The sequence below is a fragment of the Epargyreus clarus genome, unplaced genomic scaffold, assembly GCF_041222505.1.
Source record: "Epargyreus clarus isolate Ecla_fem2 unplaced genomic scaffold, WU_Ecla_fem_2.2 ptg000007l, whole genome shotgun sequence".
Lineage (NCBI taxonomy): Eukaryota > Metazoa > Arthropoda > Insecta > Lepidoptera > Hesperiidae > Epargyreus > Epargyreus clarus.
In genome coordinates, this window is record NW_027332215.1 from 20,436,185 (window position 1) to 20,462,580 (window position 26,396).

General features: G+C 35.9%; 1 protein-coding gene across 2 annotated transcripts in view; it reads left to right on the top strand.

Moving 5' to 3' along the window:
* Window positions 1-357: 357 nt before the first annotated feature.
* tey (teyrha-meyrha) overlaps window positions 358-26,396 on the top strand; it is a 28,228-nt gene continuing 2,189 nt past the window's right edge. The window contains exons 1-7 of one of the 2 annotated variants that reach the window (XM_073075051.1): window positions 358-629; window positions 1,088-1,153; window positions 19,911-20,103; window positions 22,454-22,619; window positions 24,657-24,835; window positions 25,261-25,474; window positions 25,904-26,006. In XM_073075051.1, coding sequence (XP_072931152.1) covers window positions 19,924-20,103; window positions 22,454-22,619; window positions 24,657-24,835; window positions 25,261-25,474; window positions 25,904-26,006 — 842 coding nt within the window. In that variant the 5' untranslated portion in view covers window positions 358-629; window positions 1,088-1,153; window positions 19,911-19,923. The remainder of the gene's footprint in view (window positions 630-1,087; window positions 1,154-19,910; window positions 20,104-22,453; window positions 22,620-24,656; window positions 24,836-25,260; window positions 25,475-25,903; window positions 26,007-26,396) is intronic. The other variant, XM_073075050.1, reaches the window with a different exon arrangement.

Here is a 26,396-nt window from a genome sequence, read left to right on the forward strand (position 1 = left end):
TTATGTACTTAACTCAATCCTGTGCTATAACTTCAAAACGTTCCTATCCAATAACGACGACATAAAAGAAAAAAGAATGCAAATCCTCTGTGGATCAATTTGTTGCCTCGCGTATTACATCTGCGACTGGGAGTGGTCTATACGCTCCGCCCTGTTTATTTTACTGCAATTTTCTGTTATATTCGTGTTATAACTTTATAATGCAGACATATGTATTTGCCTCACTAAGTATTAGTTTATAAAAAAAATACTGTGTTCCACAAATACATTTGTACGGCTGTATATGTTATTCATTGTCAATAACGTTAAGTGTATTTAAAAAATTTTTTCATCATCTGACATGCTCATTCAGTTCGTTGAAGCTGCGCGCGTTTAATTGTACAAAAGGAGTGCATAAATGTAACTGTCGGCCTTTAATATCATTTTGGTGATGAAATTTCAGTTTTAAATTTTGTGGTATTCTCGTGTGAGTAGTTTTTCGCGGTGTGATGATGGGCGTGTCGCGGCGGCGCCCGCCCAGCGCTCGCTTCCGCCGCGGCGACGGCGGCAGTCGCTGTCTACCCGCCGCGGTGTGCCCACACGTGCATAGTTCTCGTTTAGTTTCGCCGGAGTGATAAAACCGGACTGGGGTAAGTTTAAAGTTACTTATTACAGTGCTAATTTTAACTACTATAGCTTAACACCACCGAAAAGTTATGAAGTTTGCTAAATAAACTTGATTAAGTTTAATAAGTAATAATAACGTGTAATTCGTTTAATAAATTATCAGTATTGATAAAAATGTAAAAAGTTATTTAATAACTCTGCAGAATTTATAATATGTTGTAATTAATTACTTGACCTATATTTATACATCATACAAAACTACCTTTTTAATGATTTTTATATACCTGTACTTGTTTAATTTGTTTTAATAAATCCGATTTATTATAATTATAAGCAAAAAATAATTTAACCTGGTTTTGTAAGGAAATCCTTGGACAAAACGTCGCGTGGTCAGCGTAAAACAGTTTAATATTGTTATGAGTATAATACAGAATTGGGTAACGGTTCAAACTCGTAATAGTGTTGAAATAATTATTTTCAGAGGACTCTTCGGCAGATCCAGAGTATTTAACATGGCTGACACAAGTTATAGTTATGAGACTAAATGGTAATAATTTCCAAACAAAACTTTAAAAGCGAAGCGAACTCCTGCGAATTGGAATAAATTAATTCGAAATTTTCTGAGAGGAATATGGTGCATTTAAATTGTCATTGATATAAAATATAGTCCACAAGAGTCTCAATTATCAAATTTAAGCTTTAGTGGATAGTGTCATTCAGTGAAACCAATTACGTTTTGCACGTGTATACATAATAATTACGTGAATGATGTATTTTATCGCTTCGCGTCTAAACTACAGTTTGTATAGGCCTCTGTATTTTTTGTAAATATAATTAGTTCAAACCGTAACGTATATTTCACTTTCATAATATATAATTGAATTTATTCCTTTAAAAATCATATCTGTAAAAATGCCCAATAATTTTCGTTTAACAAATATGCATAATATATATGCTTGAAATGAAACAAAATAATGAATAATTTAATATACTTTAAATAAGAGTAGATAACAAACAAGTACGCTCAATTCGAACATAATCAAACGTATTTTAATATTTAATAATAGTGTTGTCATTAAAAGTTAATGTTATAAGCATTTAAGAAATGAGAAACAAATGATCAAGTGAATCGCGGTATTTAATTTTACGTAAAATATTTTTAAATTACGAAAACTTTAAAAATAAAGTTTTTAACTGCGATTCTGGTGCTAAATAAGTAGTGCCATCGGTTCAAGGTATCAATCAGGTCGTTATTGAGTTAATGAATATTTATTTGATGTACAACATTTTGTCCATGAAATTTTAATAACAAATAATAGTTAAAAGTACAAACCAGTAAGGTTTGATGATACAAATTAAATCAATGACGAAGGAAATAAAACATCCATTTATGCATATTGAGTATGTACAATTGTACACGTTTATTACTTCCTTTATATTGAATTCACTCTATACCACTTTTTATCGTTTCGTACGCAAAGGGTAAAAACGGAACCCTACTACGAAGCTTCCGTGTGTCTGACTCTTACAGGCTCTAGGCCCAATTTCTTGAACCGTAATAGACAGACCCTTGATTTTGTTTACAGAGTACGTATAATGGTGGCCACTATAGCACAAAGCACTAAAATATTAAAAAAAAACTTGTTAAATTTAAACAACATGTTAAAATACATTCATGTAAGAGCTATTTTAAGCGTTTTTCACTTTATCTATTGAACGCATAAATTTCCACAATGCATTTACTTCTATAGCTGTTTTGATACGAGACGCATACGATTAAGAGCAAATACGAAAAAATTTGGTACAGATCCCTTCGTGTGCGAGTTCGACTGGCACTTGGTTAGATTTAAGGTCAATTCATGTAACAATTTTAAGTTAAAAAAAAATTTAAAGTGGCTTGAGTAAAGTTGAGTGGCTTCCTCTAAAGCTTATGGAGGACGGCTTAACTTTACCGGACTAGGATTTTTTGACACATAATCTTTAAAAAAATACAATAAGCTCTGGGTTTAGTAAATAAAAATAACATAATAAAAATGTATCCTATGATTAAATTATGTTGTAACTATTTGTTCGAGTTGAGGTACTTACATGAGGGTTGCCGTTCCTCTCCAGAGCATGAAGAAGCACCACTAGTGGTCAATCATTCACCTTGTGACCGTATCATACGCGACGAAGCTTAACTTTTTTAATCAATATTGACGGGACATGGCCATAGAACCATCGGTGCTTCGGTAATCTATGTATATGTATATCAGTGTTTGCCAATTTTTTTACTAAATACTTGCTTATCCGCCTAACAATTAATGTGTAGATGTAGTATTTTTAAATTAATCTGGAGGCACGGCAGAGCCTCCGCCAAGTCGAGCCAAAAAAGCGACACGGCCGTACCATTCTTTTACAAATTATTCAGTTCATTTTTTATTAAATTACAGAAAACAAAAAATTATAAGCTAATTTGAACTCTAATACCATACCATAAAGTTTAAGTATTAGTGGAGGGGTTCCGGGAAAGCAAAACAATTGACAAACCCATGAAGCGCACCATTCGACTAATAATGGTGCAAGTTTGAATCGAGCTGCTTTCTGTTACCATAATATGTCAATTTATTACAGTGCCTACAACTATGTTGCTACTGGACCTATGAACTCAATTTGCCAATATTGTAAGGCATTGAAATGATGAAAGTAATTGATGATGGGAATGGTGGTTTATTTTTTTTATGCCCCCGGTGGAACTGGGCAAAAAAATCCTCATGTCTATAATTTTAGCCATTGTTCGCGCGAGATCCAACATTACGGCTGCAGTTGCTTCCTTTGGCATAGCAGCAATTGGTGAGTTGCACATTTCAGGGAAGTACCCTGTGATAGACTACATTTTTAGTTTTGTTATCAGGCGCAAGAACAAATAATGCAGACGGTTTTCCAACCCGTGAACATGCCATGTACGAAACATGCGAAAAACACGGTATTTCTAGATTTGGCTGCAAACATTCAAGGATGGGCCTTGTGACTTGTCAATCGTCATGGCGAATGCAAAACGAATTGGAAATTGAAGACGTTTAAATTCAAACGGTATTTCAGTTGGGAATATTAGAAATACTTGGAATAAGAACTTCCTCCCCTTCCTCTTGAATTTTAGTATCGTCGCGTAGATCACATTGATCATTGTTTTAGTAATCACCAAATGCGTTCCATTTCATTGTTTTGTTTGGTTTAGATTTCGCAGCATGTTTACTACCAAACCAACTTTTAATCGTAAATTGTGCGGTGGTAAGCTGGGCACATCCAAGGAATTTAAAAATTCTATGGGATAGTTGATGGTTTCATCTTCATTTGTTACACAATGAATGTATTTATAGGGAGTGTACCTTTGATTCCATCCTAAATTACATAGTTTAACTCATCCACATCTTTATTCATTGCTGCCAAAATTGCTTGCTCACTCAACAATTCGTTACGTTTGTGGTTTGCAATAATGTCTGGGCATACTTTTTGATGAGTGTGTCTTTCGATGAGACAACAGGAGGAAATGAAATTAATCCGCTGGATTCGTCGACAGGAACTCGACCATTACCAATAGTTAGTAATTGCTTAGAGAAGTCTTCAGCAGATGTATCACTGCAATGTAACTCTCATATTTGTTGACAGCTGATGTTTCTTCACATAGCGCCATAGATATGACGATCTGAGGCAAGCGTTTATTTCATCGGAAGCAGTTGATCTTGGAATTACTGGCGATGTTTGGCGGAACAGTAAAATCATTGCGCCTCCAAAACATTTAGAGTCATTGAGTAGATCTTCCAACGTTCGGTTAAGTGCTTCTAATGCGCGCTTATGCGCCACTGTCCATTCATCCTAGATGATGATTTTTGATGCTACTAAAACTTTGGCCATTGCGGAGTGTTTTGCAATGTTACATGTTTGTTGTACAATATTTTGAAGATTTAACGGAAATTTTAATACTAATGAGCCTTTTAATAATTCCAGAAGAAACAACTACAACTGCAATGTTGGATCTCGCGCACACAGTTGCTAAAACTACAGACATGAAGAATGTCTTCATAGTTTCACCGGGGGCATAAAAAAAAATAAACCACCATTTCCATCAGTAATTGCTTTCATCATTTCAATGCTTTACAATATTGACAAACTGAGTTCATAGGTCCATAGGTAATAAATTGACATATTGTAACAGAAAGCAGCTCGATTCAAACTTGCACCATTATTAGGCGAATGTTGTGTTTCACGGGTTTGTCAATTGTTTTGCCTTCCCCGAATCCCTCCATTAACACTTAAACTTTATGTTATGGTATTAAATTTCAAATTGACTTGTAAGTATTATTACGAATCTTTTGTATGGGAATATAGAAAAAGTGTTGTTTTTAGACTATTTCAGGCATCTTTTTATTTTTTTCTCTCCGTAAGAACCATCCTCGTACTTCAAGGAATATTATAAAAAATAATTAGCGAAATCGGTTCAGTCGTCCTCGAGATTTGCTCTTAGCAGCAGATTTAGCGATTCATTTTTATATTATAGATTGCAACCCCCTAAGCTCTGTCATGTAATATTACAAATATCAGATGCGTACAACATTCATTTATTTTTATCTATGGATGTCGGTTAAACACATACTTAATTACATAAGCTACTTTCTTTTAAGAAAAAATACTTTTTGTACCTTAAGTAAGCTTCGCGACTCTTTGCGACAACAACAAGATCCATGCTTTGAAAAATGACCTAGATTTTAGAAATACCGCTTATTAAACCGTAAATACATCTTGTATGAACTAAAAAGAACACGATTGAGTAACGCCCTAAATATTTACAGTTTCCATTGTATTCAAGATATGTAATTCGGTTGCCGCAAGATTTAAAAACAAAAAAGGCTAAACGTGTTGAACTCTACAAACATTTTCTTTTGCGATGCTCAATGTACTTTGTGCATGGATTACGAGGAGGGAGCGTGCGTAAACCTTAATCCGTAGCGCAACCCTTTGTATACTTAAAATCCGTGCCACAATCCAAGGTCCACAGTTTTACTTTTAATAGTCTATATTACATGTAATATTATCAATGTAGCAAGCATTTTTATTATTTCCGTGATTTAAAAGTATTACATAATTAATTCATTATAATACTTGACAAAAGGATGAAATTAATTAATGTTCATGATGAAAATATTCTCAACATTTTTATGGCAATAAAAAACTAGATACCTATATTTTAAAGTTATTTTTTTACATAATATTTATAAAAACCTTTATATAAGTATAGCATAAAACAATTTCACGTAAAATTAAGACATTTAAAAATAAAAAAATCACCATATCTCATCATTTCGTAATGTGTCCAAAACTGAACCCAAAACTTGTAGGCAGATAGTAGACATTTCTGAGGACTAATTGTCCGTAAATTAACAGTAATTGAGACCAGAACGCTGCATTGTAAACGATCTTGTCCCTGTTTGAATAGGGACCAAGCGCCGAAGGAAATTCCAATAACAATTAATATAATACAACCGTTTGACTTTGCTAATAAGACATAGCCTGCACTTTCAGTAATTGTACGATGATTACAATAACTATGGTAATGTTATATAATCGAAATATCTACTACCCACAACAATTGTGTAAACATTATTTTATTGGACTAAACGTTTTTAATGTGTTAATATGTTCAATATTGAAAACTAAAAAAGAAAATAAGACAAACCGGGTGTCCACTACGAATGTTTCTTTATTTATTTTTTATAAACGAATTTTAAATTTACAGGCAGGTTTTATTGACAATGGTAGCCTAGTGAATGAAACTTGGCTTCTTTATCGGAGAGTCCGAGGTACGTAGAATCCTTGGCGAGATTCAGACTTAATGGCCCATTTAGATGGAGAGAGTTTCTCGTCTCGTAGAAACGATTATCGTAGGAATATAAAATATTTTGTTCCTCTAAACATTCGCTCTTCTCGATCGTTGCCTTGGGCGATAATTGCCTCGCATGGAATATTTTGTTGATTCCGTGTAAACAGAATTTCAAACCAATCGTATTTCGAGATTTTATGCCAGTTGCTACCACGAGTGCTATGTGCAAGGGTGTTTTAATTTTTAATTATATCTAATTTTACGTTTAATTGATTCTTGTATTTAAACGGAAAAGACGAAAAGGTAATGGGTTAAAAATGGACAGAGAGAAGAAATGGTTTGGGAGAATCTAACACGTTGATCTTTGACAATTCCATACAATTGCATAATAACTAAACTCGAATGAGAAATCTCGCACTGAAAACGATTCAAACTCATTTGTACGATACTCGTATAAACTTCAAAATATGTCATACGAGATCGTGTTTCGGCAAAGGGAGATCTCCCGCCGGGCTAGGTGATCATGCCCGGGGAGCGGCCGTGCTCCGACAGTCTGTCGGAGCTTGGATATATGCAAGAATTTTAGAAACCTTCGATAGCGTGATTCAGCAGCGCCATATCTTGACAAGTAGCGGGAAGTTGCTATGCTCTAAGTCTGCGGTGAGTCGAGACGTGAGGACGAACCGAGGCCTCGAAGTTGGGCCGAAGAGAGACAGCAAGCTGGGCTACTCGAGCCGTCCAAGTATTCGCGGAGAGCAACTGGACCAGGCACAGGAAGTGTCTTCATGATGCACTGCGATGCACCTGATGAGCTGCTGAACGGATGCTGTGAGGTTGCAGTCCATTCAGTCGAGATTCTCATAAGCAAGAATCTCCTTACTACAATCTCGTCGTGTAAACAAACATAGGCAATTATCGCCTGGCGATAAGTCATATGAGAGTCTCGTATGACATAATGGTAGGCGAGATTTTAGTTCTCACGGCTGTGCCCCCAGATCACTTTAACGTGACGGAAAACATTTTCATGCTGAGAGTTAAAGAAAAACGTTCTTAAAAGTGTGAACTCCAACAATACGCACTTGGACAGTGCAGCGGTCTATCTCCTAAAACCCCTCTCACTCTGAGAGCACCACTGCGTCCAAAAGTAAGGTAATTGTGGCATAACCTTTGAAAACTTATTACTTATACGTAGAGTTATTCTCAGGGATGTAAAAGCCTAACAATCGTTCTTATTTGACGATCTCAATGGTGATAACGTGGCTTAATGAAACATTGATAGAATTTGTGCTTCACTAAAAAATGATATTTAAGCTCTTCTGAACCGTGTTTTAAAATCCTGAAAATAAAATGCATGAAAAATCCCATTTATTTTTTGTCTATACATTGTCAATTCCATACATGAACGGTCGGCGAGTGTAATTCTTTCGGCACACAACTGTTTTTTCCAAAAAAAGAGATTTAATTGCATACCTCGGCCGCCGTTACGCGGCGATAGGCAATGATTCTTATCGCACAACTTATTGAAAGAGGGCGCATTCCTATCACGCATAAATCAGGACCGCTTGTAACAGTATTTCTTTCAACCACGTTCATTCCTTTTTATTGCCTGCTTATTGGCCTATTACAATGGTTATATCGCACTATAACTTTTAGCGATTAATACCTGAGCTTTACACGTTGTGTGGAAAATAAAACATTCACTATGTTTTGTAAATAGGTACTTATCTCACATTTTTATGTAATGTAATAAAAGCAATCGAGTATACAATCCACCTGATGGTAAATGGTACTATCGTGAACCCAGGGACATCAATTTATGTCGCATTTTAAGCAAATTTAGACAAAAAACATGTTACTTAAAAATCTTTTCAACGGTACAATAGGATAATTATTCTTCCAAATGTTCAGATGATTGTATGAATATTGTTTTCAAATGTATAAATTTTAATTTATCAATAAAAGCAAATTGTTTCATGCGGTATACTGTCCTCGGGATGAGTTCATGCCTGAACGGGCAGGCCTCGTGTAAATTATATTTTATATAATAGTGGTAGAGTTCCGGAAATTATAACATTTTAACGTTAAATTTCCTCTTATTTTATTATTTTATTATCTTATTTTTTATATTTCTCAATTATTTATTTAGTTAATTAAAAATGAAATTTTAATGTGCTGTAAAATTCTTAATACATAATATTGTTTTATGTACCTCATTCCAAATCGTATAAGCTGTCATTTAAAATTTTTAAAAGTTTTTTCACGTTATTGAACTCATTAATACAGGTTTTTTTTATAAAGTAAGAGTTGACGAGCATGCAGTCCGCAGATGGTCAGCGGCTGCTGCCGCCTATGAACATCTGTAATCAACCCCAGGTGTAGATTCCTACATGATTTCGGCCACAGACGCGCCGCTAACTCTGAGGACTAAGCCGGACGCGCTGTGTGTATGTCCCTTACCTCACCCTTTAAACCAGAGCACAGCAGCGCTTAACACTGCTGTTAGGTAGAAATAGGTGTGACGGTGGTGCCGCCGGAATTGAACCACAAAGACTTCTACCACCTTCATAATGAGCAATAATGAGCAATAGCACTATAATACAATTATAGTTTCATTGGCCATTATTGTTGTATGTATGTATGTAAACTATTTGTCATTTCATCTATGCTGGAATATTATATTATTTTACGAATGGTCCCAGCATAACTTAATACAAAACATAACAAAATGTGTGATATATACTCGCAAAATTTAAATGACAGTTGAGCCAAAGAGAAAGCTTCCAAAACAAGTTTATTCTAACACACGTATTTTTATAAAATATATTACGACGTCTCTAAAGCCTTGTAATTTCACGCTACATTTGACGAGAATCGTTAACCCTTAAAGTCGCATGATGATTTTTGTTAATGAAAACAAGTAAAATTAATTTTAATGGTTTATTAGACATATAAAAAAGTTACAAAAAATACAAAAAAAAATCTTGAGCTGATATTTTTTGGAAAAACCTATGTATAGTATACTATACAGTGCCACTTTTGCTCGAAACAATAAGAAATCAGCAACGTATAGTATACTATACGTTGCGCTATTTTAGTGCTTCGTGTGGTAAGCCAAAAAACAGTTTCTGCCTTTGACATAACATAAATGTATTTTGCATTTAGTGCACATTGTACTTGCTTGACCTCCTTTACAATATTTACATCTCTGATACCCGGTTAACTGAGGCCAATGATCGTATTTATCATACCTCACATCATCAAAAGGCCTCTCGGCCAATGGTTTCTTTATCTTTTGCCTCTCAGGTACAGATTCAACGTCCTTTACAGGCACGGTTCTATCACGCTTCAGAAGTCCAGCGTAGATTTCGTATCGAAAGTCTTTCAAACGATCTTGCTTCCTCTTCTTATTTATTTGTCTGTCATGTCTACGTCGTAACAGCCAAGCATTATTTACACATATGTCCAAAAGCTGGGAAAAAATATTCATGTACCATCTGTGAGATTTTATACCTGTGCGGTATAATGCTATTAGCATATCCGCCAAATCCACACCTCCCATGTGGCGATTATAATGCTTCACAATTTGTGGACATTGTATATCGATGCGACTTTTAGACTCTTTGCTAAAACGTTTGATATTCTCAAGGGGAAAAGCGTCAACATAAGAGCTTACTAACCTCACATGCTTAGTGTCAAACCACTTGACCACACTCAGTTTGTTTTCATTGCAAACCACCTGAGTAAAAGCTCCTCTTCCTTTCTTCTGTAGCGATTTATCGTCAATCATTTTGCTCTCTGCATCCTTCAATCTATTTTTCCTAACAGTCCCTAAACTAAATATACCATAGTTTTCTCGTAATATATATATTAGCTCTAAAGACGTAAAATAGTTGTCAAAGTAAACGACACTACATGCTTGATTTCTTATAGTTTTGCATAACGCTAAAACTATTTTTCCTCCAACACCCAAGGATTCTTCTTCATCGGTAAATTCCACACCTCTAAACGTATCATCGCCAGCGTAGAGTATAAAATAGTAGATGATTCCAGAAACACCAGCTCGAACCAAATTTTTAAAGCCCCACTTGCTTGGCTTGTTTGGGTTATATTGACGACGACTGCCTGCTTTTTTACCCTTATATGGTATAACCATCTCATCTACACTGAAAGTATTTTCTTCTTCGAGGGATAAACATTGAAACCGAATACATTCAATTAGGGGTCGCAGTTTATAATACCTGTCAGAAACATTAGCTTGGGTGTTGTCAGTGAAATGTAAATATCTTCTTAGTTGCTGAAAACGCTTCAAGGACATGACATCTGCAATTTTTGGATATCCAAACGACGATTTCCAGTAGTCTTTGTAAGAAGGTAAAACTACTATACCCATAATAATGTTGATGGCCAAAAAATCTAATATTTCCTCTTCTGTAACTTTGATTGATTTGCCAGTTGAACGCTGTACAAATTGGTATTCGTCATTATATCACTCACCATTACTCTGGGAAAAAACCGATAAAAATAGTCTAAGGGTGACCAATCAGTAGGTACTGCATCTTCAAAAGTAGGATTAGATATGTCAGCCCTGTGTTGAATGACACTTTCTTCCAACGAAAACGTAAGTTTAGTTTTTTTGATACAGCGTCTTTTGACTATATTAATGGCAATAGAAGGCCCAGTACGTTTTCTTTGTCCACGTGTCCTCAAAGGTGTGTTAGTTGCCATGGCAGTAGAAGGTTGACCAGACGCCAAAGAACCAATAGAAGAAATTGAAGGGATTGCATCATAGTTGCATTGTGTAGGGCTCGGAAATACAGCGTTCAGAATTGGTGTGAGGGGAACTTGAGCATTTTCTTGTTCAACATCAGAAAGGGCTTCTACGTTTGATTCTACCTCGCCCTCTGAAGGGTTAGCTGGCGAAACTGGGCTGCCTAAAATGTCGAGCCTTTCAAATGACGATTCTAGTGACGGTGCTGGTGAACTCTCAACTGTTCTCGCTTCATCACCACTGCTCGATTCATCATTAGCATCAGAATTAGCATTTAGTGCAGGAACCAAAGCCAATATTCGTCTACCTCTTCCGTTCATTGTGGTCTAAAACAACATAAAGCAAACATGCAAGTCAACCACCACCCAAATAAAAGCCAAGACGTTATTTATGCACTCTATAGAACTCGTATCATATCAAAATATCAAAAAAAAATTAGTTTCATCACATAGTAGCAATTGTGGCGTTGTATAGTATACTATACAAATAAAAATAGTGGTAAATGTAAGCAACTGTAGTATTGTATAGTATACTATACATGTTTATAAACTAGTCAAAATAATACAAACACCACATTTTCCAAGTTATTCATCTAGCAAAATTATTAGAATAATTGTTCACCTTTACATTTTATGCATTGGAAATCTATAATTAGTAATAAAAACACTAAAATAACCAAAACTCACCTTGATAATAATTTCTGGCTGCGACTCGTTCGTTATTTTTCACAACTGATTTGAATTTACCACAGTTTAAAAAAGTTTTGTCATATTGACTTAGAAAAAAACGTTCAGAAATGTGATTTATGGTGAAATATTACAGATAAAATGAAATTAAATTGGACAATATTTTTTTAAAGTTAGACGTATACTATTCTATACAAAGTCACTTTAAGGGTTAAGCACGTTCCGAATGTGTATAATACTTATTTATACATAGGTGCCTGGTGTCCATGCGTGGGATAGACGGCATGCATAGCCGCTCATTAGGGGACTGTACGACAAAACAATTTAATTTGATTTGGGGTAATGTTTTGCCAGTTTACCGACACGATAAATTATTTATGAATCATGACCACTAGAATTTTATAGAGAAACTAGCTGACCCGACAAACGTCGTGTTGCCATATAAATAAAAAAATGTTAATGGTGAACAACCCTTATCACTTAGGGGGATGAAAAATAGATGTTGGCCGATTCTCATAGATACCGGATAAGCACAAAAAATTTCATCAAAATCGGTCAAGCCGTTTCGGAGGAGTATGGCAACGAAAACTGTGACACGAGAATTTTATATATTAGATTAATCATTAGCCAAGTGCGAGTCGAACTCGCTGATGTGAGGTGTCTGTTCTATTATACCATACCATATCAGCCATAAAAGTAAATGCCTTGTGAAAATTTAACCATAATAGATACGAGTTGACACTTAAAAAAAATGTGTCTATCTATTATGGTTCAAGAGATAGAACACTGTGCGAGACGGACAGACGGCGGAGGCTGAGTAATATGATTCCGCTTTTACCCTTTGGGTATGGAACCCTGTAAACTACAACAGAATATACCTTTTTGTGTAAAACGAACACAGTTACAAATAGATATAAAGCGCCATGCCTGAACAGCGATCTGTGCCATCATTGAGCACACAAAATACCATTTAAGAATAAATGTTATTATCGTTGCATTCATAGATTAGTAAAGATTACTCACTCCTAACAAGAAAATGTACCCAGTTTTGAGAATTGAAACAGTTGCGTAAAAAAATATTGCCACGTCTCCGTGCTATAGTGTCCCTAAAATATTTGAAATTATGATTATAAATTATTTAATTATCATGAAATTACGCAGTATTAGTTATTTATTCGTAAATTTTCTCTAAAAGTGTTTTTATTTGTCAAGAATTCAAAAAAATAACTTATTATAATAAGCCATTTGCGGCTTCATTCAATTTCAAGGCGGCGAAGTATCTTTACTAATCTATGGTTGCATTTTACTAAGTACTTTATATATAACACTCATATTTTAAGAAAATTCTGATTTAATGATTCTTGAACGCTACATAGACATACGATACGTAAAAATTACATTAATTTCATAGTAAAGCCAAGTAATAATAAAATAAAGATATACAAAATTACCAAATATATATTTTATCGAAATTAGTTCAAAATAGTTTTTATTAAAAATAGTAACTAACTTGAAATTGAATCATTAGTATATCAAAAGTAATGTGGTCATTCTGTAGCATTCCCCAAATACATTAAATGATTTTTTTATTATCTCCTTTGGTTTTACCTTTTTTTAAACAAATTTTAAAATGTATAGGCATGAATTTATTTTTATCATCCTAAACAATAGCCCCTACATATAACTTTACCTGACCAAATAATTAAATGTACAACGGGTAACTAGGATTATTGCGTTACAGCGCTTAAAATAGACGAACGGATATGATTGTGAGTGCACCAAATGTATCATTTCATAACGTTTACATTGAGTGGTATTTATTGGGTGCTTCGCGCCATACTATTCTTTTCTCAGTTGTTTAGGTGAACAACAATAGAACAGCTAGCGAGTAACGTGCACCAACTGTTCTAGCACGGAAGGCGGAGGCACTTAGTATTAACACGAGGGTTTCAAACAATAATATTTTGTTACTATATTCAATACCACCGGCCAGCTAGATAAACTAACGTTACGTAATCTTTATATTTGTAAATTGTGTCAGCGAGGATTCGCGAATACAAACATAAGTTCGTATTCGCGTATCCTCTCAACCAAATTGCAAAAAAATGCACGTGTATGATTGATTCCACCTTAAAACATTTCATAACTTTTTACTAAGTTTTGTCTATAGCTAAGTACGAGTAATTAGGTACGTCAATTTTGGCGGATTTTGATATAAAACTAGAGAACTCTTTTAAAGCGTCAATGTATTTATACCCTGAAAACGCCAAACCTGCTTACAAGTTATATCGCATGGAAATAAAATTATGATGTATAGTAGGGAAATTGGCAAAGTGGGTCATTCCGCAATTGTGACGTCCGCAATTGTGATTCATGTCAGGTCATACATGACGATCCATCGTCACTGCCTCGTGTGCTCATATCATACTTGTGCTAAAACATCTATTAATCGCACAGATTACCTATTATAACTTAAGATAACTATACTAAAGATACTTCAGTAAACATATTTGTAGACTAAATCGACGGCATTCTCTCAGCCTTTGACTCTCGCTCAGAGTGTAGACATGCGTCACGGATGTGGCTAACGTGCTTGTTAGCCACGGCGACTGTGTTCGATTCAAAGGAACATCAGTGTTTACTTAGCGATTGATTACGACGACAGCGCAACTTGGCCTATTATACCGAGGTTCAGCACTAATTGGAGATTCAAACGGGGCTGCGACAGAAGGATTAGACCGATATACTGATTGTGCTCGCGGTCAAACATTGATTAATTACGCCACCCGCCGCGGAATACATCGATACGTACATAGCTATGATTTATTATAAAGCTGGATAATCAAACAAAATATGCGTTTGTCGAACATGAAAAGCAACTAAATTGGCACTTAATAAGTAAGTAAGAATGTTGACTGACAGTCCACCCCGCCGCTGCCGTATCTAATGAACAAGTTGCAATTATTTGTGTATAAAATAAAGGGAGATGAGAACGGACTGATTCAGGCGTCGCTAATTATATTAATTTGTGTACGTATTGAAACAACATTCGTTTGACGACGCGGTTTATTAATATTTTATAAAAGTAATTAAGGCATCTTCTTTTTTAAATAGAAACGTGTTAAGATAAGAAATAGGCACATGTTATTGGATGATCTTGTATAGGCGCTTAAATATATTATTATGTTGTATGTATGTAGAACGCTTTGTGGTTCGACTCCGGCGGCACCACCGCCTAACCTATTTCTGCCTAATAACAGCAGTGTTAGGCGCTGCTGTGTTCCGTTTTGAAGGGTGTGGTAAGAGAGACAGACTTTTCTGAGGCGTTCCAGCTTAGTCGTCAGGGGTAGCGGCGCATCTGTGGCCGACCTCAGGTAGAAGTATCTAATCCTATCTGGGGTTGATTACAGATGTCCATGGGCGGCAGTAGCCACTTACCATCAGGTGGACTGCATGCTCGCTTGCTACTCCTATATAATAAAATATATATATGTATATTCGTAAATATTAAATTTAGTGCGTCTAATGAACAAATTTTATCCACAGTTATACATTTCAGAACAAATGATATAATTACATGCTTTTGATCTGATGATGAATGTTATTGTACGTGTCCATATGTTTATTTGGCATGAGTAAAATGAAACAAAATTAATATCAATATTAATAAAAACATTCATTCATATTTACATACTTATTGTTAATAAAAATCCGTAATAGTAATTATTAATAAAAGGTCCATAAACATACAGTACGCATCTCGCGCGTGTCGTCATTACAGACCTTTTTAACCGACTTCCCAAAGAAGAGAGGTTATCTATTCGTATATATATATTTTTTTTGTTTACAAATATTCTTTAGAATGGGAACATTTTGATCCTGTTTGTAAAAGTGTACCTACGTGCAGGTGCTCAAATTTTAGGCGCACAGTATTCCCTAACTTATTTGACTAAGGGTTCCCAACGTTTTCTTGGTCAGGAGCCACTTGTATGCCATTCTTGTTAGCAGGGACCACTATGTAGGTAAAATAAAAATAAACTGTATTAATCAAACTGAAACTTAAAAAATAAACTTTAATTCAAAACAGAATAGATAAAAAGAACTAGTAATATTATAAGATGAACTTTTGTACCTATTTATGCGATTTCTGAGCTTGCATCTTCTTCACTAGTTCAGCTATCATAGGACTAATATTGTTACCTAAAGCTACACGAAAATCATCACTTAGAAATGGCTCACCGCCCGCCAAATGTAACATCGTTCGCGGAATAGATTTTGTCTTCTGCGGACCACTAGTTGGGAACTCCTCTAAGCGTACGTTTAAAAAGTATTTATTTTTTTAAGGCAATTCCTATTCTTACTACTGTTCTAACAGCTAAGAAGCGGCCGGACTCGTTTAGAAAAAATAAACATGTTCTTACTATTCTTGTGTGGCATTATCATTGGCTTTAGTGGCTGTTAATCTTTCTTATTTGTTTGTTCTGGACCACTGCTTCCAATCATTTTCTAAGAAGTCGTAAGTATACTTTTCTCAAATACGACTTTTAAAATACAAATTTCTATAGAAACTTAGAACTTCTTCTCGCTAGACATGGGTTAAGAGTTGGTAACTCCCCGGTCCAACCATGTTAAACCAACTACTAAAGCATGTAGATCAGTTTTTATTCTCATTTTCAGCAGACTCGTGCAAAACAAGATATTAGAAAGATAGGGTAGATAAACTCAGAAATGACCCGTCAAGCTTAGACCAATATTTTTTTTAGAATACTGATCATCTAAACATTGCAAGAAACTACGACATTCCATTCCATTATACAGTTGAATAATCCACGACGACTCCATGACGACTTACAATAATTATTAATAGTCGTCGCGGAATGAATTGTCGTCGTCATTGTCGTTTCAATAATTATTGAAAACCTATTTTTCTACTTTACTATTTGTATAGATAATTATCGAGATTATTTCTGATTTTATAAAACATTATATTTATTATTTCTGTTATTTAAGTAACTTCTCCTTCACACATGTTTTAATGATCCAACTTAATAGACTGTTTGGTTCTAAGAAGCCTAATCAATTGTAAATTAATTAATACAATGCGCGGTCATTTACCTTCTAGGACTTGATCTAAACAACATTAAGTGTCTATAATTGCTTCCATACACACTCCACAAGTATATTATCTCGGAATATGCATGGAATCGTTGGCCAGACTAGTTTTTTGCAGAATGCATCCTTAAATAAATAAAAACAAAGGGTTTATTTTTTATTAAATGAAGAATACTTCAGTAAATATAAATTTATATTTAAAAAGTTATTAAATCGAAGATTTTTTCGTTTTTTCTCACTCCCCATAATAACTGATACCCATATCATGGATGTGGGTCTAAAATAATCGGTCGGCCATCTTGGGCGTCCGCCATACTGAATTTAAGATGACGTCACTAAACGCATCATCCATCTTTATCCAAACCAAACGTTTGCGCAAAATTTCAAAACAATCGGTTGAAAATTCACTTGATCTTTCATTAAACCGGCACATAGGTACTAACGAACAAGGATAGTTAAATAAAAGCTTGTAAAAATAGTAAACCTTTACAAGAAATTTCAAATATTGTAGATCTTTGATTTGCAGCGCCTGCGGCACATATATGTACCTGTTTCATATATTGGGCACAATAAGCTCTAGTCTCCTAAATTACAGATCAAAATTATATTGATGACTAACTGACCCGACAAACTTTGTACTGCCTCAAAATCTATTTATCAAATATATTTCATATAAAATATAGCCTATGTTACTTGTGGAGAATGTAGCTTTCGAAAGGTGAAAGAATTTTTAAAATAAGTCCAGTAGTTTTTGAGCCTATTCATTACAACCAAACAAACAAACAAAGTTTTCCTCTTTATAATATTAGTGTAGATGACTTTTATAACTTCAATATGATACATACGCATATAGTGCAGCTTGGGTACCGATTTTTCTTCCCACCTGCATTACAAATATTTAATTCTAATAAATTAAAAAGTGTATTGAAAATAAACCTTTTATTTCTTTAACTATAGATAAATTCTATTTTACCTATACGTATATGACAAAAACAAATAAATATGTGTACCTATTTATATGATTAGTTTGTTTCTTTTAAGTATCTTCTTTCATATCAAAGGACTGTAGAATATAACACTACTATAATAGGATATTCCATCGCAGATAATTGTATTCCAACAACATAAAAGGGTTGCAGCTTGCCCGTGGTTAGGCCAGTACGCCTAGTGCCTACCGCACTACTCCAGTACGGGACTATTTGGTTACATATTGTTTGACTACATGGTATCTACGTATAATATTATTGATGTGAAACATCTATAGCCGCATGTAAAACCGATTTCTGACGTGGCGACGCTTGCCGTGGCGACGCGTCGCACGCTATACGATGGTATATATATACAGTCTATATGCAGTAGTGTGAACGGTGTGGCGACGCGTCGCCATGCGCAATAACTAGAACCGAAGTCACTGATTAAACGAATTAAGTAGTCACGATTTGAAATAAATTCGTAAATTTTTGTATTTAATGAAAATAAATGTTTATTCAATAAATAGTTATCGTTACCTGGAAAAAAATCGTAATATTTTATTTTATTATTATGTTATATTTAGTTCCTATCACAATTTCTTGAATCTTTTTGTTTTTCTGCATATTAATTTTACAAAAAAATGTCGATGTTTCACATCTGCCAGGCGTCCCGTGACGGCTCACATTTTTTTTTCATTCTGATTCTCCTGGTTGAATGCAGTAACCCTACCGTGTGTATGTATTAAACCAAAAAAGTTTACAAGGTCCGCCCGTAAAGTTACATGAATAAAAATACGAAGTTTAAAGTTCTGAGTAATCAGTTTCGAAAAAGATATTTGCAATAGAGTATACATTAACACTCTTACCGCTGAATATTTTCAACGCAGTGATGATATTTAAGTACGCAGAAATTCATTTCTGTTTTAAATCTTTAGCAAAAGTAACATACTTATGCGTCAAATTCACATCAAAATCAGTCGTGCAGTTTTCAAGATTTGCTCGAACAAATCGGTACCTATAATAAAAAGTCTGAATGCACTTTGCTTTGTTTGTGAAAATTTAATATGTTAATTTAAAATGTTTCTGATAGAGTACAAATAAAAAGTTATTATAAGACACGGTTTCATTAAAAAAGTTCCATCTTTGATTGTTTACAATGATTAGTTTTTGTCATAATATGGCGTTTGAAAATAGAAACAGGCAATGCTCTAGTGTTTCCGTATTGCACTTTATGACAATTATTATAATGAGGTATTTAATACCCATCTCGTTGTAACTAACATAATGGAGTATTTCCATCGGGACCAGCGTTCAAATTCTAGCACATTAACGAACGCTAGCACGAATATGTAAATTGATAAAATTAATAGATCGACAATCCGCAGTTATGAATTATCAATATAATATAATATTTTCATGAACATAGACGAAATAACAAAATAGAGTCATCCATCCAACAATAATTCGATACGTCTCCTTTACAAATGAAAGGGATATTTTACCGTAGTTATTGCACAATGGTGAACGCAGTGGGCAAATAATCTATTTGGGTTTTACTTGCATAAGCATAACAGTACTCGATATAGCCTCATAATAGTTTATTTAAATATTATATGGATAAAAATATGAACTGCATACTGCAGCATAGTATGCGTGGACAACGTACATGCCATTAAATATGTTTTCATATGGTTAGAACTTTAAAATTCGTTTTACCTACGACTTACGTTTGATATATTTGTCTCATTATTTCTTGATTTAGAGGAGTATAAGTACTTTGATGTTGTGAAAGAGCTCTGCGAATGAAATATATTCCCGCTACAATATACAATGCAGCAATTGCGCATATAAAGCTAAGCATATATCGTGAAAATATATGTAAATATGCTAATCACGAGTACATTTTTTAGAGTCACAGTCAACATGGAAGGCTTCCTACATCACATGGCGCCGCAGTTTCTGCACCCCGCATTGCAGAGCTTCGGGTGCGGTGCGTTCCGACCGATAGGGGGCGCTTTCCACCCCTTGTACCCCGGCAAGGCTTTTGCGAGGCACCTGGGAGAACAGTATGCATTGGGGCAAAGCGTCGGACAAGCTTTACGAGTAAGTTTGTTTATTTAATATTTTGTTATGATCTTTTTATTCTAATTAAATCGTCATTTAATCATATTTTTAACCGACTTCGAAAAAGGAGGAGGTTACTCAATTCGACCGTATATATTTTTTTTTTTTTTTTATGTTTGTTCGGCGATTTTTTCGCGATGCCGCGACCGATCGACATGATTCATACACCATTGTATGCGGCTAGTTTCACAGGGGGTCCCATTTCGAGGAAATTTGAAAATTTCCGCCAGTTTTCCCGGAAAATTGGAAAAACCCGATTTCATATAAACTTGAATAAGTCGAGTATTTCTTAACCAATTTTAATTTTCTTTTTTTCATATGAAAGGGTGTTTCGTTGCGGTACTTTCCTACCTTAACATTAGTACGCTCTGATGATTAGAATTTAAGTTATGGGGTGGAACTCATCATCACTACCCCTGCTTTTTACATATTTTATGACAACTTACCTTCTGCCCACTCAATTCTCATGAAACTTAAAATGAACATTGAGTGTCTAGGTTATCATGATATGATGGAAAATTTGACCTTCAACTCTTCAACCCTGGTAATGCAGAAGTGCCTCCTGCCTCAACCATACAAGTTAGGCATTTGGAACTTATGGATATTTAATAAAGTCGATAAGTTGAGATATATGATGGAAAATTTGACCTTCCACTCTTCAACTCTGATAATGCAGAGGTGCCTCCTGCCTCAGCCATACAAGTTAGGCATTTGATGCTTATGAATATTCAATAAGGTTGATAGGTAGAGATATATGATGGAAAATTTGACCTTCTACTCTTCAACTCTGATAATGCAGAAGTGCCTCCTGCCTCAACCATACAAATTAGGCATTTGGAGCTTACGAATATATGATAAGGTCTTTGAGTAGAGACATATGATGGAAGATATGACCTTCAATTCTTCAATCCTGATGATGCAGAGGTGCCTCCCATGTAAAGTATATAGATTAGACATTTGTTGTAATGAAGTAGCTAGACAGAGATATATGATGAAAAATTTGACCATCAACTCCTTTTTCTTTTCTTAACTATTGAATTAAGGTAAATTGGACCGGTTCACTCACAGAGTTTTACCACCTAGTTTGATTTATTTACTTATCTGTTCCTACCTAACCTAGCCAATAATTAGTATCTCATAAAGCTTAAAGAATTGGTTAGGTTAGGTTGGAACATATAAGACAATATAAAACTAAGCGAGAAGGGCGCGGCAGCGCCCTGCGAGCGGGTGGGTCCAATCCGTATCTATTCATACCTTACCTTTATTCATGATCACATTTATACAATTTTACATAATATTAATACAAACGTTAGCATATCATCCTAAAAAGGGTGAAAAAAAAAATTTTAACAAAAAAATAAAACCGACTTCTATGTCACTACAAAGTAAAAAATAATTGAAATAAATGTTGGTTTAGTACATATTTCTGAAGTCGGCGCTCATATTGGACACGCTGTTATCAAACGAAATATATTGAGCGCCGACTTCAGAAATATGTACTAAACCAACATTTATTTCAATTATTTTTTACTTTGTAGTGACATAGAAGTCGGTTTTATTTTTTTGTTAAAATTTTTTTTTTTCAAAGACACTTAACATGACAAAGTTTAGATGAATAGGTACTTCCCAATTATAATATTCTACGTTCTTTCACTATATTTTTGCAATAAAGGCAAAATTATGCATTGTATCAAATGTTGTGTTATCCCATTGTTTCATAGAAGTATTTTATGTTTTTTATATTTTACCAAAATTAAATGCAATAGTTCCATGGTTGCGTTTACATTTATTTGATTTTTATGATGGTAGGTTACATAAAGTCATCAGGAGTCTGGCCAACTTAACTCCAATCGTATCTGGTTCTATGGACAGTAATTCCCTTTTATCCTTTATACTTACTTGTGGTAGGCCACATTTGGGAACTAAGTTGGAACCCCCGAGTAAGTATGTTTCCCTTTGCACACCCTTCAAACCAGAACACTGCAGCGCTTATCATTGGTATTATTAGGCAGAAAAAGGTGTGGAGTCGAATCAGAAAGGCTTTCAGATTCCCCGCCCGGAGGCGACCCGCGTGGCAGAGGAGTCACCATACTGGTCTGACGCGCAGAGGGTTTCGGGTTCGAACCCCGGTCAGACGTATCACTGAAAGATGAGTTTAGACATCTGAGTCTGGGTGTTTGTGTATTCGTCTTTGTACGTCCATGACATCCACGACACAGAGAATTCTAGTGTGGGGTTATATGTGTAGAAAGCGTCTGGAATTTCATATAAAATATCTATGCTACTGAATCGCCGTTGCATGGCCCTATAGCGGTACTGTACTGCGCAGAGCGTTCGCGACGAGTCGAGCACGCCGCCGCTGTACCGGCACGGGTACGCCGCGCGCGACGACACCAGCTCGCCGGGCTCCGCCGCCTCCGCGTCGCCGAGGCCCTGCAAGGACGACGAACCGCCCACCGCTGCTCCGTGCTCCGACTCGCATGATTTCTTCTCGCGTGAGTACCTTTATAAGTTGTCACGATGAATACGCATTAACCGCCTAGCCAAGCCAACGGCGGCGCGGCGAGCAGGGCAGCGAGCGGCGCGACATGAGTCGAGCGGTTGAAACAAATGCGGCTCGGCGGCGCTATCGGTGGAATTATTTGAAACAAATAATTTTGTTTCAATCGCGCGTTAAGTTAAAATGTATGGATACGGAACAATTTATCAGTGGTGTGATCTCGCATATTACTTGCTTTCCTATATTAAAAAAAAATATCGGTATAGTTCCTGTATTCATAATAAAAAGTGTGAAATTCGCCAAGTTCTCGACTTTTTCCGTTAAGCGGGTGCTTCCCTTTTCTTGACTGAATAATATCTTGAGCTAAGAACGCACTCGTTTCAAGGTAAAGGCTACATTTTTTAAATTTCCTAAATACGTCCAGTGCCGTCGCCGCTGCGGCGAGCTGTAGAGGTGAAGCGTATATACTGGAACAGTTTCAGGGACTAGGTATTTTACCGGACTACGTAGGACCTTTTAATATGTACCTAGTCCAAGAATAAATACCTAGTCCAATAACAGATTGTACAAATTTGAACCTTATTTTAATGCGATTAGAGTAAAAACTAATAAAACATACTATAAATCAAACAACTATTTCGATGAATCTAACGTTGACAGTCTTAAGCCTGTATAAAGTATGAAGAAAAGATTACAATTCATTATTACTAGTAAGTGCGCGTGCAACCTAGTACAACCATCTCTAGCGAGCTGTGGCATGCCGCCGCTCACCGCACCGCCCGTAACTGTGGCCGGCACGTAACGTTGTCTCGTGTAAATAGCCTATTAAGTCTTGTGGTGCAGAATACCACTCCATCTCGTCCCAAAGATGACGTAAGAGGTGATTGAAGAATTCAGTCTTAGAATTAGCCAATGCGAACAGCGAAAGCGATAACTAAGATAGTGAAACGTAGCAACTGAGGTAATTCTAGATAGATGGATATGGTAATCGCCAAACGTTTAAAAGAAGCGTCCCGCCTGGCCTTACGTTTTTCAAAAATCCTGTTTATATTACGTTTCTTGTTTAGTTTACGAATAGTGCTTACATACTACAAATATTTAAAATTCGAAGAACAATTGCCACGTAACACCAAAAGATAAGTACGAAAATATATGATTGTAATTTATAATTGTGATGGAATTTCGTAAAAAAGTTCAAATCAGCTAGGTACTATGTCTCTCAGAGAGAATGGTGTTGACTTCAACGTGGCGTTGATGCATCGTGAATGTATAGGTACCGCGAGTGCCTACCGTATATTTTTACTTGTGATCTCGCATATCACGGGGCATCCAAAAGTTTTACATATTCTTGCTCGATCTTCCATTGAACAATGAAGCTATCACAGGGAAATTGTAGCTCGCCCTATTAAATGCTGCTTTAAAAATGATTTTCTAAGAAATAGAGTAAAACGCGAGCTAGCAGTCGACCTGATTGAAGTAGTCACTGATGCGTTCTTGGTGTTGCCACTGAAGACAGAGATGGTTCCACATAAGTAAGCCAGTCGGCATGTACAGTTGTACATCCTTCGCAGAATAGCTTCACGACAAAAATAGGTGAGACGGTGAGACGTCCGCGGTCGAACCATACTGGCTCTACCTTTTGATTTTTAGAGTTCCATACCCAAACGGTAAAAAAAGTACCTATTACTAAGCCTCCGCTGACTGTCCGTGTGTCACAGGTCTCTATGTCCTGAACCGTAACAGATATATAGAATGACAGAATATATAGTATAACGGTGGCCGCTATAACAACAAATACTATCAATAAAAATAGTTGAAAATAAATGGTCGCTATACACGAAATCGATATTTTTCGACGTTTTTAACATTACCTATTAAAATTGATAGCTAGACAGTTCATAGTTTCACAATGCGTTTACTTCAATGGCTTCTATAATAGCAAATAGTAAAAACAAAAAAATATGAAAATTTTGGTGGTACGTACTCCGGAGTACGTGTTCCTGCACTTGGCCAATTATTTATTTGCACACAGCGGACGGCGAGCGCAAGTCGTCATGCGGCGTGTGCGGCGCGCGGCTCGGGCCCGGGGTCGCGCAGGCTCACTTCCTGCAGGAGCTGCAGCACTTGTACAGCCTCAGCGCGCTGCCCCGGGACGCCGCCGCACCCCCCGCACACTCACTCCATCACCAGGACGAGGACGCGCGTTGGGAGGTAACTTTACATACAAATCGGTTTATCCGTTTATTTATAACCCCTTTTTGCGTCGGAGTTCTTCTCCTTTTATTAGCTTGACCTGTATATATGTAACTAGGTATGTAGGTATGTATGTAACGGAATCTTTCAACTTTCTTTATACACACTTTCAATGGTTAGTATACGAGTAATTCCAAATTTTAAACAATTATAAAGAACCGTTGACAATCATTTTAATCCATTTTCCTTATCAGGATCATCAGGATTAACAATTATTACTTTTTAGTTTGATTAACTATAAAAGCGTGCTTTCTAGTTTTTAAAACTATAATTTATTTAAATATAATTTCTATCGCCTTTCTGTCGTCTCGGTGCCATTTACAAACACGTACCTATTCGTACCATCACTGTCGAAGAAATCCTAAGCACCGCCGTCATTGCAGACATACCAACGCATCCGTGCGAACCGTCAGCGACGGCTGAAGCTGCGCACGCGCAAGCGCCACCACACCGTAGAGAGCATGCTGGGCTACGACCTGGAGGATGAGCGCCGCGAGGACCGACCCCGGGAGTCGCGCTCGTACGACGCCGAGGACGAGCCCGTCGATGTTGAAGGCGACTCCCTTGGATGGCCAGACGCTGCTATTAACGTTGATGGTAAGCTCCTGAGGCCACGCTTAGTCAAAGTCAAAGTCAAAAATATTTTATTCAAGTAGATTCTTTACAAAAGTATTTTAACGTTAACTGTGTTTAAGAATAGATCCGAAAGAAGTCCATAGAGCATGCATTTACAAAGAGGAGTATAATAAGTTTCAATACTGCTATTGAATTGTATTGAAATGAATCTTTCTTTTACGTTCATTAATCACGATATAGTTTCCTCAGTTATTTAATTTTATCAGTCGGTACTAAAGTTGAATACACTTATATTTTGCCTGTAATCGACTTACTTTTATCTATACAGTCGGTACTAAAGTTGAATACACTTATATTTTGCCTGTAATCGACTTACTTGTATCTATACAGTCGGTACTAAAGTTGAATACACTTATATTTGGCCTGTAATCTACTTACTTGTATCTATAGACAAAGATCAACGCAGTGAAGGCGACAAACTGCATCTGAGCTACGCCGAAGATTTAGAGATTTCGAGCACTAACGACGCCATGCAATCACCCGAGCGCGTGAGGTATTTTTATATTAAAATTCAGTAACTTTCTTTTAAAACCCCTAAAAATTAATAAGTATACCACTATACCATACTTAAACTTGCTATGAGTCTTAAGATATCTTTATCGATCAAGAGCCAAGCCAGAATTTAAATTCTCAAAGTTTTGTACTAAAAGAGACATAAAATATTACTTTATATAATAATATAATATTAGTTTCTATGTTTTGTTACTTAAGTTGGGATTATCGGGAGAAAAAACTACTTTACCTTGGTTGTGAGCCTGTTATGATTGTTTTCGATGTTGATAATCTAGGGATTTATACACGGAAGGTGGATGACCACGGACAGAGACAGACCGTACCAACGCTCGTCTTACGGTTCTTATTAGGTACTCTATCGGACTCAAAG